Source organism: Anopheles gambiae, chromosome X, assembly GCF_943734735.2.
Source record: "Anopheles gambiae chromosome X, idAnoGambNW_F1_1, whole genome shotgun sequence".
NCBI classification, from domain to species: Eukaryota; Metazoa; Arthropoda; class Insecta; order Diptera; family Culicidae; genus Anopheles; species Anopheles gambiae.
The window spans coordinates 17,116,822-17,131,282 of NC_064600.1; the positions used below are offsets into that span (position 1 = coordinate 17,116,822).

The following is a 14,461-nucleotide window of genomic DNA, read 5'->3' on the forward strand; positions in this document are numbered from 1 at the left end:
TCCGTTATCAACGGTCATCGGAAGGAAGCTGCATATATTTCCGACCACTGCTCTGGTGCGCTCCGCTTGTTTTTTTTTCTTCACATCGCCACTTTGTATTCATGTTGTTCAAACTCCACACACTTCGGCATCAAAGGGATACCCTACACTCACACACACACACACACGCGCGCGGGCACGTTTTGAACCAGTAAAAGCGCCTTCAAGCGTGACAAGCGCAAAGCGATTTATTTCGCTAGCAAAGCCCCATGTCCGAGCGCCTAACGGATTCACGCGGAGAACGGAACCAAACAATTGCTTTCTCGGAGAGCATGTCAAAAAAATATCTTTTAAAAACTAAACAAATAAACTTACACTTAAATAAAAGCTTCCTACTGGGAAAGAGAGAACGAAAAAAAATTGATAGAGCAACCAATTTGACGGCTGTTGACTTAGTTGTGAAACAAACCACCAAAAAGGCTCGAGAGCAACTCGTAGGCTCGCGCAGAGGATCTCATCTTCATTCAAGCATCGTTTGAAACTCCTTCCGCCCGCTAGAAATAGCTACAAAAAGTGGTAGCAACCCTCCGGTGGGTGCACAATCCACCGCCGCCATCTGAATGGATGAATGGTTGAACTAAATTTTCCCGCCACCAGCTGATTGCCAATTCGCCATCGATTGCCGAGATTTACTCTCGGCTGCGATTGGCAAAAAAGTGGCTCCTCAAACGCGGCTACGAGCTTTTTTTCGAGCTTCATTCACATGATTGGCAAAACCGATCGAAAGTGAAATCATCGTCGACTTTTCACTCAGCTGTCGGTGGTGCAGATCCACAGAAAGCTGTGAAACGATCCATTATGCAAGGGTACACTCGACATGTTTTACGCGTTACGATAAATTGATGTCATTTTAGTGGGTGAAGCTTCGCTTGCGAATTTCGATACCAAGTGCCAATACGATGTTTGGGTGTTGCATAGTTCAAAGAAGAAAATTCGGACCAAAATCATGCGGACACATGAGAGTACGCTAACCCAAATTAGTTGCATGTTACATGCGTAAGATATAAGATATATGCACAAAGCATAGCTATTTTGTCGCTTCATTCGTAACCAATTGAAAAAAAAGCGATCTATTAGAACCAATATTTTGTATTCCTTCAACACGAGCATCCTTTTCTACACCATTCCATTATTAGATAGAATATTGACATCCGCGAGCAAAAGGTTCGTCGCTTGTACTCACATTTAACATATGACTTAAAACCACAGCAAAGGGAAAACAATTACTCACATTAGATAATATGCTCATATTGACACCTATGTTGCAAGTAAATCGATTCATTCAGTAATAACAATATTCTTAAAAAAATCATTTTAACAACGTATTAGCACCAGTGGCGTTGAGTCCTTCTTCTTCTTCTTTGGCTCAACAACCGATGTCGGTCAAGGCCTGCTTGTACCCACTTGTGGGCTTTGGCTTTCAGTGACTAATTGATTCCCCCCCATAGCAGGATAGTCAGTCCTACGTATGGCGGCGCGGTCTATTTGGGGATTGAACCCATGACGGGCATGTTGTTAAGTCGTACGAGTTGACGACTGTACTACGAGACCGGCTGGCGTTGAGTCCATTGCAGTATTAAACAGAACAATCACACTGAGAAAGAGTTCGTCGCTTCTACGCACATTCCACATTACTTTAACGCCCGTAACTTATTCGAGCAAAATTTGTAGCACAACATAGATCAGAAAGAACATGCAGCAATTTCAATGAAGAAAAAGAACGAATTGTTGCATAATTTGTCCAAAATCTGTACAACCCTGTGATGAACTACTCTAATTAACAAATTAACGCATTCTGCGTGTATAACGACCCCCTTTTAATTGAAAAATGACCAGATTAAGAGGGTCGTTATACACAGGTAGTAACTGTTAGATTACAGTCTTTCCCCGAGTTACGCGAGTAATGCGTTCGGGAGACATTCGCGTATTTTTTTCTGATTTTCGCTTATGTCGAATATCACGTTTATTAACCAAAATATTGTTGGTAAATGGTTATTTTTGATTAAAATTAGCACTTTTATGCGCTTAATTACATATTTAATACAAATCGTTTAGAAGATTACATTATTTTTGTATTTTCAACAATTTCAAACATTTAAAAATAATTCAATTTTTTGCATTTGAAAATTGTTGGAGGAAATTGTACTGATTTGACTTATGAGCTGGCCAAAATTAAAAAATCGCGTAACTCGAATTCGCGTAACTTGGGGAAAGACCTGATATATCACATATACGAAGATAGTCTGGTGCATGGATATCCACAAAGATAACACTGGAAAAACGAGGAGTGTTGCCAGTGCATAAGGAAAAACTAAGAGGTTTGCAAGCTGAAGAAACGATTGATGTCACTGATTCTATAAATTTGTAATTTATTTTGGTCACCTGAACAAATTTGTTTTTGTTCTTTAGTATTAAACGTAGGACACCTTTTTTCCTCAAATTGGGGCCCTTCACGATTGTAGTCAGCTTTTTTTGACACTTGGAGGCTGAAATCATATAAACACTCCATACAAAACCACACACAAAACTAGCCTGCAAATTTTCAACTAGCCTGCAAGAGATCTGGTGATGAAATCCAGAATATAAGTGTATGTAGTCCAGGTGGTCTCATAGCATGTTTTTATAACCAAATTTGAATATCACTTTTTGACATGACGGGTGAAAACTTTTGCTCAAACAGGCTTTCTGGTAGCTTGACGAATACACAAAATACTCTTAAAATCTTCATTCAGAAGCAGAAGCGACAAAAATCAGCCTTCTAAATACAAACACTTTGGGATAAGCACACCTGTATACAATACCCACTTTGATAGCTGCTCGAAAACTGCTATACAGCAATTATCCGCAGTACGCGATACTCGATATACGCGAATTCGCAGTACGCGATTCCTTTAAATTTGACAGCTCCATTTGTTTTTTGCAAATATTTTAATTATTTGAAATATTTTATGCTCTTTTTGAATTTCCTTAGTGTTCTTAATGCTTTTTGCATTAAATTTGTGCAAAAGATACCTGTTTTATAACAAAAAACTTCAATGCAAAACTCTGTGACGCTATATTTCAACCCTTGAACCGGTAGTGTAAACTATTTTTCCATAGGAATCCGCTATACGCGAAAACTCGAGATACGCTATTGCGCTCGGTCCCGTGCGATAGCGTATATCGGATAATGACTGTACAATGCATACAGCTGACATGCTGAAATTTTAGCCTACGATCTAAAAACGGAAAGGGGCCAATTGTTAATAAGTTATCGAGGGTGTCGTTATACACGCGAAAATACGGTATACAGTCTTTCCCGAGTTCCGCGGTTCTCGACTTGCGCGGATTCAGAGATACGCGGTGTTCTAAATTTGATAGATCAAATGTCAAACCAGTACAATTTGCTTCAAGAATTGCCCAATGCAGTATAAGTTACATTTTTACTAATAAATTTAATCCACTTGAAAGCCAAAAATATCAGAATGTTCTGCACGAATCGTATCAAATACATGATAATGGCTGGTATTATTGAATCCGTTCGTGGCGGCGGCGTACGTCCCGACACACATTTTCCTAACGTACTAGATGGTTGCTACAGTTATTCACCGTGGCGTTGTAGGAGCGGGCTCAAGAAATGCGTTGCCATCCCTAGAATTTCATGTGAGCGTCGTACGTTCCCGCTACGAACGGATTCAATAATACCAGCCAATGTGTATACAAACACTAAATAGAATCAAAAATACCGAGTAATAAAATTGTATTTTAACCGAAAACCGCGAAATTTGACTTACGCTGGCATTCGAGTTACGCGGATTCCTCGGAAACGCACAAACCGCGTAACTCCGGAACGGCCTGTGCATTCGTTTAATGTACCTGATCCATAGCCACAAGATTGTATAGCATACATACATTAAAATTTATTTTGTAAATAGCAAGACAATGTAGCACCTGGACTGATTAATTTATGACTGGTACGTATAAGAAGATAATGTTGGTGATAATAGTCGTTAGAATTAGGGCTTAGCTGGAATTTTGAGTAAATTATAGTTTATTAAATTCTCTTAGTTCCAGAATGCAAGAAAAGAGTGATTAGTCAATAAATAACTAAATAAAACAAAAATAATAATAACTGTACTTGTAGCAGATAAAAGTTAATCAACAATAAACATACCTTTCAGTTTCGTCATCTCGATCGCAAACATGTTCAGCGACATTAGCTGTAGCAAACGATAGCTGGTCACAGCGATGGGTGTGACCTGCACCAACACGCGAAACTCGCGCAGCATCTGCTGCGCACATTGGGTAAACGATTCCATGCTGTAGAATAAAAACAAAGCGCACAGTTTTAGCAATCTACTACTCGGTTGCAGTGAGAGCTAGCCGTTCTCGAGCATCCTCTTACCCCGTCTTAGTGATCAATTTACCGAGCACATGCAAAAAGCTTATGATAAACCGTTTGTTCAGCTCGATCGTGCCGAGCGTCTGCAGCTCCTCTTCGTCGCTCGTATCGGACGAATGGCCGGCTGCGATGGGATACAGTGGTCCAGTCCGGTGCACACGCGATCCACCCTCCGGATGTATCCAGATTTCACGCCGCAGGTTGCCATCGAAACGCTGCTCCTTTTCCTTTCTCCTTGCACGCAGTTTGTCTTCGCGCTTTCGCTGATTGTTCTCAAACTAAGCGAATTGCGTAGCGCGTGACGCACATGAAAATACGCATTAATAAAAACATGTTACTACGGATAGCTTACATACGTTTCGGGACAAACACATGGATCCGAGTTTGTTTTCGTGCTACGTCTAATACACTAGCCACTCACCACTAATTTATACTACAGATTGCCCGTTTCGATTGTTTGCCAACGTTTGCAGTTAGTAAGCGTGATGAAAAAATAGGGTAACTTGAATTAAACGCCCTTTTTTGGTTTCTGTTTTGTTTTATGTTTGTTTGCTTCGATTGTTTATGATTAGAGGAAATTGATTTTTCTGCCGTAAAACAGTTGTACAAAAAGCGTTTCTTCGGTTATCCGGTGAAAGCCAATCTTTTTTTCAAACGAATGTGTGTTATTTTTGGCAAAATGACTTAATAGTAATGTTTCTACATTTTCTATCCAAACACAAACAGTACAGCACAAAGGTACCTTTTTCTTCGTTTCGTTGAACAAGTCCATCAGACTCTCCCTTGCTGATTCGAACGGGTTGGACGACATCAGGCTACGCATGTAGAAATAAACTGCGTCGATTTTACGTTTCTGCAAAGATGTGTCAGCATTTTTTTTTATTATTATTTTATGCAGCTCTACAACAACGATCAGAGGTAAACCTTACCGCATACACCGACAGCAGTGCAAGCTGATTGTACGGCCTTCCATTCTTAGGCAGAATCTGTTGCGCTTTCACGTACCACTGTTTGGCTTTGCGGAAGTTGTGGCCACCGGTGATCTGTTCGCGGTACCTGGCAAGATCGCCCAAAAACAGGAATATTTTCTGAGACGACACAAGCGCCAGCGCGTAGCGCAACCCTTTCGTGCTCGTCGCCGCATTCGCACCGATAAACTGCTCCAGACTGAACCGGTGCTCGCGCTCGAGCAGCGTCAGCAGCTGCTCGAAGTAAGCGGTACCACTTTCCACCACCTCGAGCGCACGCTCCTGCAAGTACTGTTTCCACTGCTCGTCCTGCGCTTCCGACAGCTGCTTGCGCAGCTGCTCGATGATGCCGTAGAACAGCATTTTCCAGAAGTGGTGCTCCAAATTCACGTCCTGGGCAAAGCGCATCTCCCGCACCAGGAACGTTTCCAGCAAATCCTGCAGCCCACGGCGGATCTGCTCGTACCGGGCCCATTCAGCATACAGATTGCCACTCTCCATGAGCTCCTGCAGCTGTGCGTCCGCTTCTACCACCTTGTAGATCAGCTCCTTCTGGCGCAACAGTTTCGCTTGCTGCCCGTCCGGATTGTACCAGGCCGGTCCGCCCGCCAGCTGATGTCTGCCACCGTCTCGACCTTCGTCCCGTCTCAAGCTGTCGCGCGCATCGCGCTGCTTGCTTGCCCTTGACTGTGTCCGCGTAACGACGATCGGCTGCGACGGGTTTTTAGGATCGAACAGCAGCTTCGTTTCGCGCCCGCCACCACACTCGGCTGCGGCGACTGTCGAGCTCGCACTGTTCGGTGACAATCCCGACGGGATAACTAACACGCCCGGGCCCTTCTGTATCCCGATCGAGCTTTCAAACTGTTTCGTCATCTCGGCAATCGCTCGCTCGGTATGGTCGTTCAGCGGAGCGGCACCATCCGCCGGGGCTACTGCTGTGCTGCGCCAGTCGCTACCGTCCGTGTCGTACGGTATATCACCCACCGGTCGGTTCATGCTGTTATCCCGGCTACGATTGTTGTAGCGGTCGCGGGCATGCTTTTGAAAGCGGCCACCCGACTCATAGGCCCGGTCGGTGCTTGCATCTCGATAGTGCCCGCGACGATTGGCACCGGAACGCGAGTAGGGGCGCTCGGAGCTGTTCTCGCGGCTTACATTGGATGATTGCGAGTTGCGTCGGCTGCGGTTACCGACGCGTTGCTGGTAGGACATTTTAATTTCATCGTAATAATCGTTTCTTGAGCGGGAAGTACTGCAAAAGAAAGGAAAACAAATATTTCAATATGTTTTGTGTGGCTTTTATGGAGTCTTTTTTGTATTTAATCGCAAAAAAATATCTCTGCTTATTGATTTAACAAAATTATCCATTTCACATTCTTCTTTGCACACTTGCGTCATAACATGAAGCTTTGAATGCTATGTTCTAAAGATTGTCACGTAACGCTCTCACAATCAATGAAGGTTAATTTTTCTATCGCTTGACTGGATATTTTTGTTTTGTTTTTTTAATCCTAATAGAGAAAATCAATACTTGAAATCGAAGTATGCGTCAAATCGTACAGTCCCACTCTCGGAGAAGTTCTTAAATAACATACACATTGGCAGGCAAGAAAACAGATGAATAATTTCCTACCAGATCTATTTAAAAAAGCCATCTATTTTAATCTAATCTAGAATGAGATAGTCTTTCTACAGAATAAATTAGTAAGGTTGAGATTGTCATGTAATGTTCAACACACATACAAACATAAATGAGTATGAGCACTGGAAACGCTTTTTTTATTAATTTCAGAGCATAATTTTTATTACCCTCGGTCCCGTTGTACAGTCGTCATGTTGTACTACTTAATAACACAGATTCCACTCCGACTTATCGAGTAGACTTGACTTAACCAGTAGAGACGTATATCGCAGCATATCTACTGACGAAAGATCGTAGTAGCAAAATAGTACTAAGCGGTCTGTTCAATATACTCAATGAAGGGGTCAAAACACTTCTAGAAGTTGAGGGTATTAATCCGGTGGCAGTCAAAAAGTAAATTCGCTATAGAAAATATGACGAACACGCAGCCTATCTCCCTCACTTCCCCAAACGAAGCGTAGATCCTGCAAAGCCGCGTTGCATTAACGCACTTGAGCACTGCAGAGTCCAGTGGAATTATTACTCCACCAGACAAGGTCCAATGCAGTGTAAACGCTGCCAATCGTTTGGCTATGGTGTTGCTAATTGTCATCATTCTGCTTCCTGCAAAAAGTGTGCAGGTAAACATGATTCAACAGAATATCCGTTGAATGCATAAACATCGAGTGACAATGGTCTAGTGCAGCGATCGGCAAACTTTTGAGGAAAAGGGCCAAATTTGGTTAATGATAGCGGTCACCTACTGTATTTAAATTAACTGTAATAGTAGTAGGGTAGTTAGACCTGCTGCTGAAAGCTCAACATGGCCACAACATAATTTTGTCGGACGTAAAACCGGGTTCTTTGTATATAACAATGAAAATGATCGTATAAATGGAGCATAGCATATCTTGATTTTACCAGCTTTTAAAGGCTTAATGATATACAAGCAGTCGTACGATATCGAAATTCATCACCTGAGTTGGTTTGAAGAGCTTCCATCACCAAAGGGAAATTACCATTGATTTCAATTATCAAACGCCATTTGAAGCCTTGCGCTAAAATACTTTTTGGAAAAGATAGTTTTTGCTTTCAACAGGACTACAATCGTTCAGTAACAAGGCGTAAGAAGAATTTGCCATATTTCAGCAGGACATGTCATACTAAAAATATTCCGTTTCGGCTGCATTGCTTAGATTTATTTAGAATTACATTATAACGGCTTCGGCCATATTTTCGCATTGCTTACATATTCATGTAATTTTTATAAGAACAATTTCTTCCTTTCTTTCAAAATCAGCCAAACCCATTTGGCGGCCAGATTTAACTTTAACAACAGATAAAATAATAGAATTTAAAAATGGAAATAAAATAAATAACTAATTAACGACTTTATAAAATGTCCATTGTGGGTGTAAGCCTCATATGGACCATAACCCCACAGCAAGGACTGACTATCAAGCTGCGATGATACTGAAAAAAAGTCTCGAAAGCTTTTATAGGTCGGCATGACCGCGTTGGTCGTTACGGTGAGATGGCTTCTGTTGAGCATGATGGGGGATATTAGGATACAATGTATTTTCGTCAGCTCTCGGTGCGCGTAGTAGACTTTAGTTCACCTTTTACGATACACAAACCAAATATGGAGACAGATGAAGAACGTCCAATACCTTGACGGTCAAAACAAGAGAACGAGCGAGCCTCTATGACGTTCGGGATTTTAGCGTCCGAGAGCCGAAGATCGGGATCAACTCGATTGCCCCAACACATGTAAATTAAGCACATTTATCACGGTTTAAAACACATTCACAGGATTGCGAATCAAATAATCATCAAATAAACGATCGAACAAAATACAGTTGAACCCCACATCCCCTCACTCTCAAGCGGGAAACTCTATTCCATATGTGTATGAGAAGTGACATAATTTGTTCCAGGCCGGAAATGTGCTGATATAATGGCATATAAGCAATTAAAACATGAAAAATTTAAATTACGAAAACATGCTAATATTGCATTAATTGTATTCATTGGGAAGATACATATTTATAGTTTATTATTTCTTAGTCATGAATATCGATTTTTTTTTTTTGAAAAAGTGGACAAATATTTTAGTATTTTGTATAATATTTCCAGAAATTGACAAATTCCATTATTTCCTAGACGTGATTTGCGTGTAGAACAATTTCAAATCACCGCTTGCATTGCAGCTAAATAACAATGATAAGCAATATTTTAGAGGTTTGTGTTTGGAAAGAGTTAGTTGTTCAGTTGTTAGATATTTCCTGCTAGGCTATTTTCCCCACATAAGACAGTTTCATCATAATTGAACATTTGTTTGCAGCAAATGAACTACAATTTCGATAAATTCATTTGCATCAAATCTGCGTGGATCAAATCTGATCATACCTATCGAAACGCAGCAAACATTTTATACTATAGAACTTTAGTACCGATACTTTTCGCCTGAACGATAATAAAAATCGATAACTCAAAGTTAACAATTGTGAACTTGATTATACGTTGGCACCAAAAAATGTATCAGCAGAAACACAAATGATATTACTCGTTATGCGAGATTTTACTCGCCAAGAGAAATATTGGTTGAACATTTAAATTTACTTCAATACCACCGAAATGGGACAAAGCAAAAACAAAGGGATGTAGTGATATAAGTAAAATGCAGATTTTTCTACGTTTATCATTAATCCTCTCATTAATGGAAAAATGGAAATAGAGCTTTGAAACCAATGTGCAAGTTTATGTCCCAACAAAGATGGCAGCATACCTATCACATCATATCCCTGATTAGAATTACGTTACACGTAATTCTAATCAGAAATAATAAGATATAGTTTGTGGTTGGACGATTCTATTGTACGTTTGTGCCGTGGATTGAAACTCCATAATATGTCAGTGAGTTGAAGTTGAAAAATCCTAAACCTAACCCAAAAAAACCTACGTGGGAGCTACATGGAAATGATAGAATAGAAGTGGGTGCTGGTGGTAAAACATTTACAAACCACTCATTTACAGAAATTCAAGAGGCATACGCGACTCCTAGACAAATTTCTATGAAAACCTTCAATTCGCTATATAAAGCGAAATAATTAAATGGCAAAGTAAACCTTTTTTTCCTTCCCTGTGCTCGCCATCAAAACATCTCGATTAAGGGGACAGAACAAGCCAAAAAGATACAATGTAACTGTGACCGTTAAAAAGCAACCATGCTTTCATTTTGCAAAATAAGTACAGCAATAAATATAAACATAAATAACAGTGCTATTCTCAATTACCTTCGATTTCTTTGTCTATTGCGGTTGTTGTTGCCCATCGGCACTGCTGGTGGCACTGTTTCCATATCAACATTCCCGTGCCATCTCGAATGATCTGCTGCTACATTTTGTTCCGTGCTACCATCATAATCATTTGCCCAGTTCTGTGTGCGCGATTCAAGAAATGGAAGAAGAAAAAAAACACAAATTTAATGTTTCACTACGCATACAAGAATTTAACACACTTACATAGGATTCGCGCCGACTGCTCGACTTATACGGCGGAATCGAACCGTAACCCGAACCGCTCGGTACCTCACCACCCAGGCCATCGTGCAGCATGCGATTGCTGTCGGTCGAATACTGCCTGAAACGGCCACCAACACCACCACCACTCCTTCTGCTTGCATCATTAGCGTACGGGGTGCCCCTGGGCAGCTCTTTGCGGTCACAGCTCGAGTTGCGACTGCCCGGTCCCGGCTCCATCCTGCGCTCCCGATTCGACGGCCCCCTGCGAGGCGCGTAGCTTCCCTCCGGCCCGCACACAATCTCCGACGACCGGCTGCGGGGCCGCGAGTAATCGTCATCGCTCGCCGGCCTATTGCCCCCCTGCATCGTACGGCCGGAAGCACCGTACGAAGCGTTCGTGTAATAGGCACCGCTGCTGCCACCTCCACCACCGCCCGAGCTACCCGCGTACCCCCGTGGCCGGCCGCGGTTGTGCCGCGAGCCGCTGCGATTCGGCAGCGTTTGCGACATCGCCTGCTGCTCCGCCCGCATTATCTCGAGATAGTTCGGCGGCAGGCCCAGATCCTGGAGCGTTTTCTTCTGCAGCCGGGGCGGCAGATTCTCCAGGTGCGAGAGCGACGGCATAGACGGTTTCTTCGAGCCGCCCACGTACCGCGGCTCCACACTGCGCGTGTCGCGCTGCATGCGATTGATTGGTGCGGGCGCGGCAAAGCCCCTCGGTTCCAGCTCCTCGCCGCCCATCGAGGAGCCGCTGTTGGCCTGCTGGTTCGAGTGTCCCTCGGTGCGCCAACCGCCCGACGCCGGTGGACACCCGGGCACGTTGCTGTCCGTGCCGGAGCCACCGTGCCGAATCGATCCTCCACCAGCCGCCAGCGCGTCTGCTCCGCCGTTCCCCCAACGCTGCCGGGACGGTTCGTCTGTTTGCGGGGGCTGATTGTTGAGCGATCGGTTGCTGGAAGTTAGCTCCGTCTTGCGCAGCGGCCCACTGCCCGGGCTGTACAGCTGCTGCTGGCGTTTATTGGTGGTGTTGCGCGACGATACCGACGCTGCACTGGCGGGAACCATAGTGGGCAGTGCGGTGGCATTTCTCATCTTCGCGCACAAGGCAGGTCGTCGGCTCGATCGTTGTGCTGGTTGAGACGATCAAAGGTTCACGGTTAGAAAAGGCGTACTACCACCACCACCGCTACGGCTGCTTTGCGTAACAATTTGATAACGATGTTTATACACGCAGCTGGCCCAACTGCCGTTCTACAACGAAAATGGCCCTACGAGAGCAGCCTTTCCCAGCAACGGTGAGGCATCACAAGAGTTCAGCGGGCTTTCCAGCCACAATGCCGTTCTAATTACCTTCCCGGTACGCGTACCGCCAACAATATATCCTTTCCGCGGCTTACGTTGCTCGGGGTCACGGAATGCGCCCAAAAGTGCATCAATCGCTCACGGTATCCTTCCTTCACGCCGGTGCCTATCGCCAATCTCCAGCAAGATGTGGCGCTTTTGTTTACTTGCTACGAAAGTTTTGCCTGCTCGATGATCGCACACTGTCATTTATGTTAAAAATAGTCGGATATCAATTTTACGCCAAAATAAAACACTCTACCGAGGCGACCATTCACGATGCAATGATGTTGTGTCAGCAGCTTGAGTGGGATTTTTTTTTTTGTTCTTTTTTCGTTCGTTTATACTTCGCAGCCTTTCCTACCCTTGATGCAAGGGGAACCAAAATGAAGCATTTGACGGAAGAAAACTCATCTCACCGCTTCACAAGGCGTTTGAAACCATGGCCAAAGCTCTGGCGCAGAGTGACCGAGCATGGGTGGCTGACAAATCGTGCCAAGGTTAATACAGTTTCGTTACAAGTGGGTTTGTTTTTCTTCTTGCTTGGGCGTAACGAGTAGAGATGGGTTCTCCAGATCGCACCCACAGTGATCCAGATCAAGGTGGATTAAAAATATCAGGTGGTGGATTAGGGCCTTTGGGGGATCGCCATAGTTGAGGGACTTTACGTCATTTTAGAACCGTTAACCATTGGTTTCCGCAAACAAAGCTTAGCAAATAGAACATATTTCTTTATTATTATGTGCATTTTTGTGTGTCTATTGATTTTATAGAAAAAATGAGATATATTAACAAACGATTTGATGATTGGTTTATGCAAAATCATGTGAGTATGAGTTCTAATCTCACGTAAATTGTTCATGCGGCTCGTAGATAATAAGAAATCAATGTAAAAACCGTAAAAATTATTATTTCTTCATATTTATCATCAAAAATGTTGAAAACACAATGAATTGTAGAATAAATTCACGGAATAACACAAAATAACACACTTTAAACCATAATTTAATGTAAAATAAGAACTCGCAAAGTCCAAAATATATTTTTAACGAATATTTAATCGAAAAAATGCGGTAGATAAATTATATGAACAAATTTAATAAATGTAAACAAAGTTTGAATCCTGGGGACATTACGTCAAGTGACGAATTGTCAAAATGCACTACCCAGTCAGACAGCCTTCTGTTAATTTACCCATTCGAGCAGTTTTGTGTCTGTCATAACAGTAATTTAAGAGCAATTTAGCGGTACGAAGTGTTGTCGTTTGTTGTCAGTAAAAAGATATAAATTAGAACAAAAAGAGTATTGTTTTAATGATATTTTAGTGGAAGAAGACGTCGGCGGTGTGTTTAAAACTGTAAAATGTTAAAAAAAACAGCCGAGAAATAGTGTTTATTAGTGCTATTAGTGCACCACCTTCTCCGGGTGAAGCGGCTGTTCAAGTCGAGTTTGCTAAAAAAAAATCATTGTAATCGTTTGTAAAAGTTAAGGAAAATGATTGAATATAACCATTAAACTGTAATATAATAAATTTCGTGTTATTTATTAACAATTTAGCCGAAAAAAATAAAAACAAAATAGAGGAAGGAATAGGATCTGTCAAAACTGCTCGAATGGGTAAATTAACGACTGCTAATTTACCATTAAATTACTCTTAAATTACCGGTAATTTAGAGGTAAGATAGGGGTAAATTAAGTCGGATTTGTCCGACTGGGTAGAGTCCACCACCTGATATTTTTAAATCCACCTTGATCCAGATCACAGTGAAGATATACAGGCGGTCCCCGAGATACACGGTTATTGGGGACCGAAAACGGCCGCAAAATACCGCTTATCTCGAATTTCCGCGTTAGTCGAATCTCGTGATTTCCAGCCAAAATATCACTAATTTTCGTGTAATTTTGCAAGTAGGGGGTGGTTTTAGCCACCAAATTAATTATTTGATATGTTTCTAATGAATTGAACAGTTTTAAGCCTTTTTAAATGGTATTTTACATTCGATCAATACGGAAATTATTTGGTATTTCACAATGGATGTGTCAAATCAGTACAATTTGCTCAAAGAACTGTCAAATTTTGAAAACCGCGTATCTCCGAATCCGCGTATAAGAGGTACCGTGTATCTCGGGGACCGCCTGTATTCCGATTCCGACTCCAGTGAAATGGAATCGCTAGCTCCACCGGGATCGTCGGATTCGTCCGGAATCGTCTAGAATCGTCTGGAGACATCGAAATCGTCTGGAATCGTAGTGGATCGATACTAATGCCTGGGGCTTTAATAACATGACAGTTATAGGGCCGATTTATTACTATGGATACAACAATAAGTCACAGTTAGATTAAACGATCAGAAAGTGTTAAGTGACCTGCGAATTAGCTCGTGCAATTTTACAACATGGGATAGATATTAAGAACAACAAAACAACGGAAAATACAAAAAATGATCCAATTTCATTGCAGAATCACTATTATACAGTGATGAAAGTTCACTAGCTCCCTATCACTCGCTTCGAAACACTTGAACACCGTAAAACGGGCAGTATAAAAGACCATTTTTGCCAGTACACTAAGAGGCTCCATCAA

General features: G+C 42.3%; 1 protein-coding gene across 2 annotated transcripts in view; it reads right to left on the reverse strand.

Annotated features, from left to right (window-relative positions):
• Window positions 1–12,359, reverse strand: part of LOC1277412 (telomerase-binding protein EST1A) — a 45,132-nt gene extending 32,773 nt beyond the window's left edge. For both annotated transcript variants that reach the window (XM_061653783.1, XM_061653776.1), the window contains exons 1-7: window positions 11,887–12,359; window positions 10,537–11,666; window positions 10,309–10,451; window positions 5,350–6,643; window positions 5,163–5,273; window positions 4,424–4,698; window positions 4,193–4,338 (exon numbers count right to left, since the gene is read on the reverse strand). In XM_061653783.1, the coding sequence (XP_061509767.1) occupies window positions 4,193–4,338; window positions 4,424–4,698; window positions 5,163–5,273; window positions 5,350–6,643; window positions 10,309–10,451; window positions 10,537–11,628 (3,061 nt within the window). In that variant the 5' untranslated portion in view covers window positions 11,629–11,666; window positions 11,887–12,359. The remainder of the gene's footprint in view (window positions 1–4,192; window positions 4,339–4,423; window positions 4,699–5,162; window positions 5,274–5,349; window positions 6,644–10,308; window positions 10,452–10,536; window positions 11,667–11,886) is intronic.
• Between the last annotated feature and the right edge of the window lie 2,102 nt (window positions 12,360–14,461).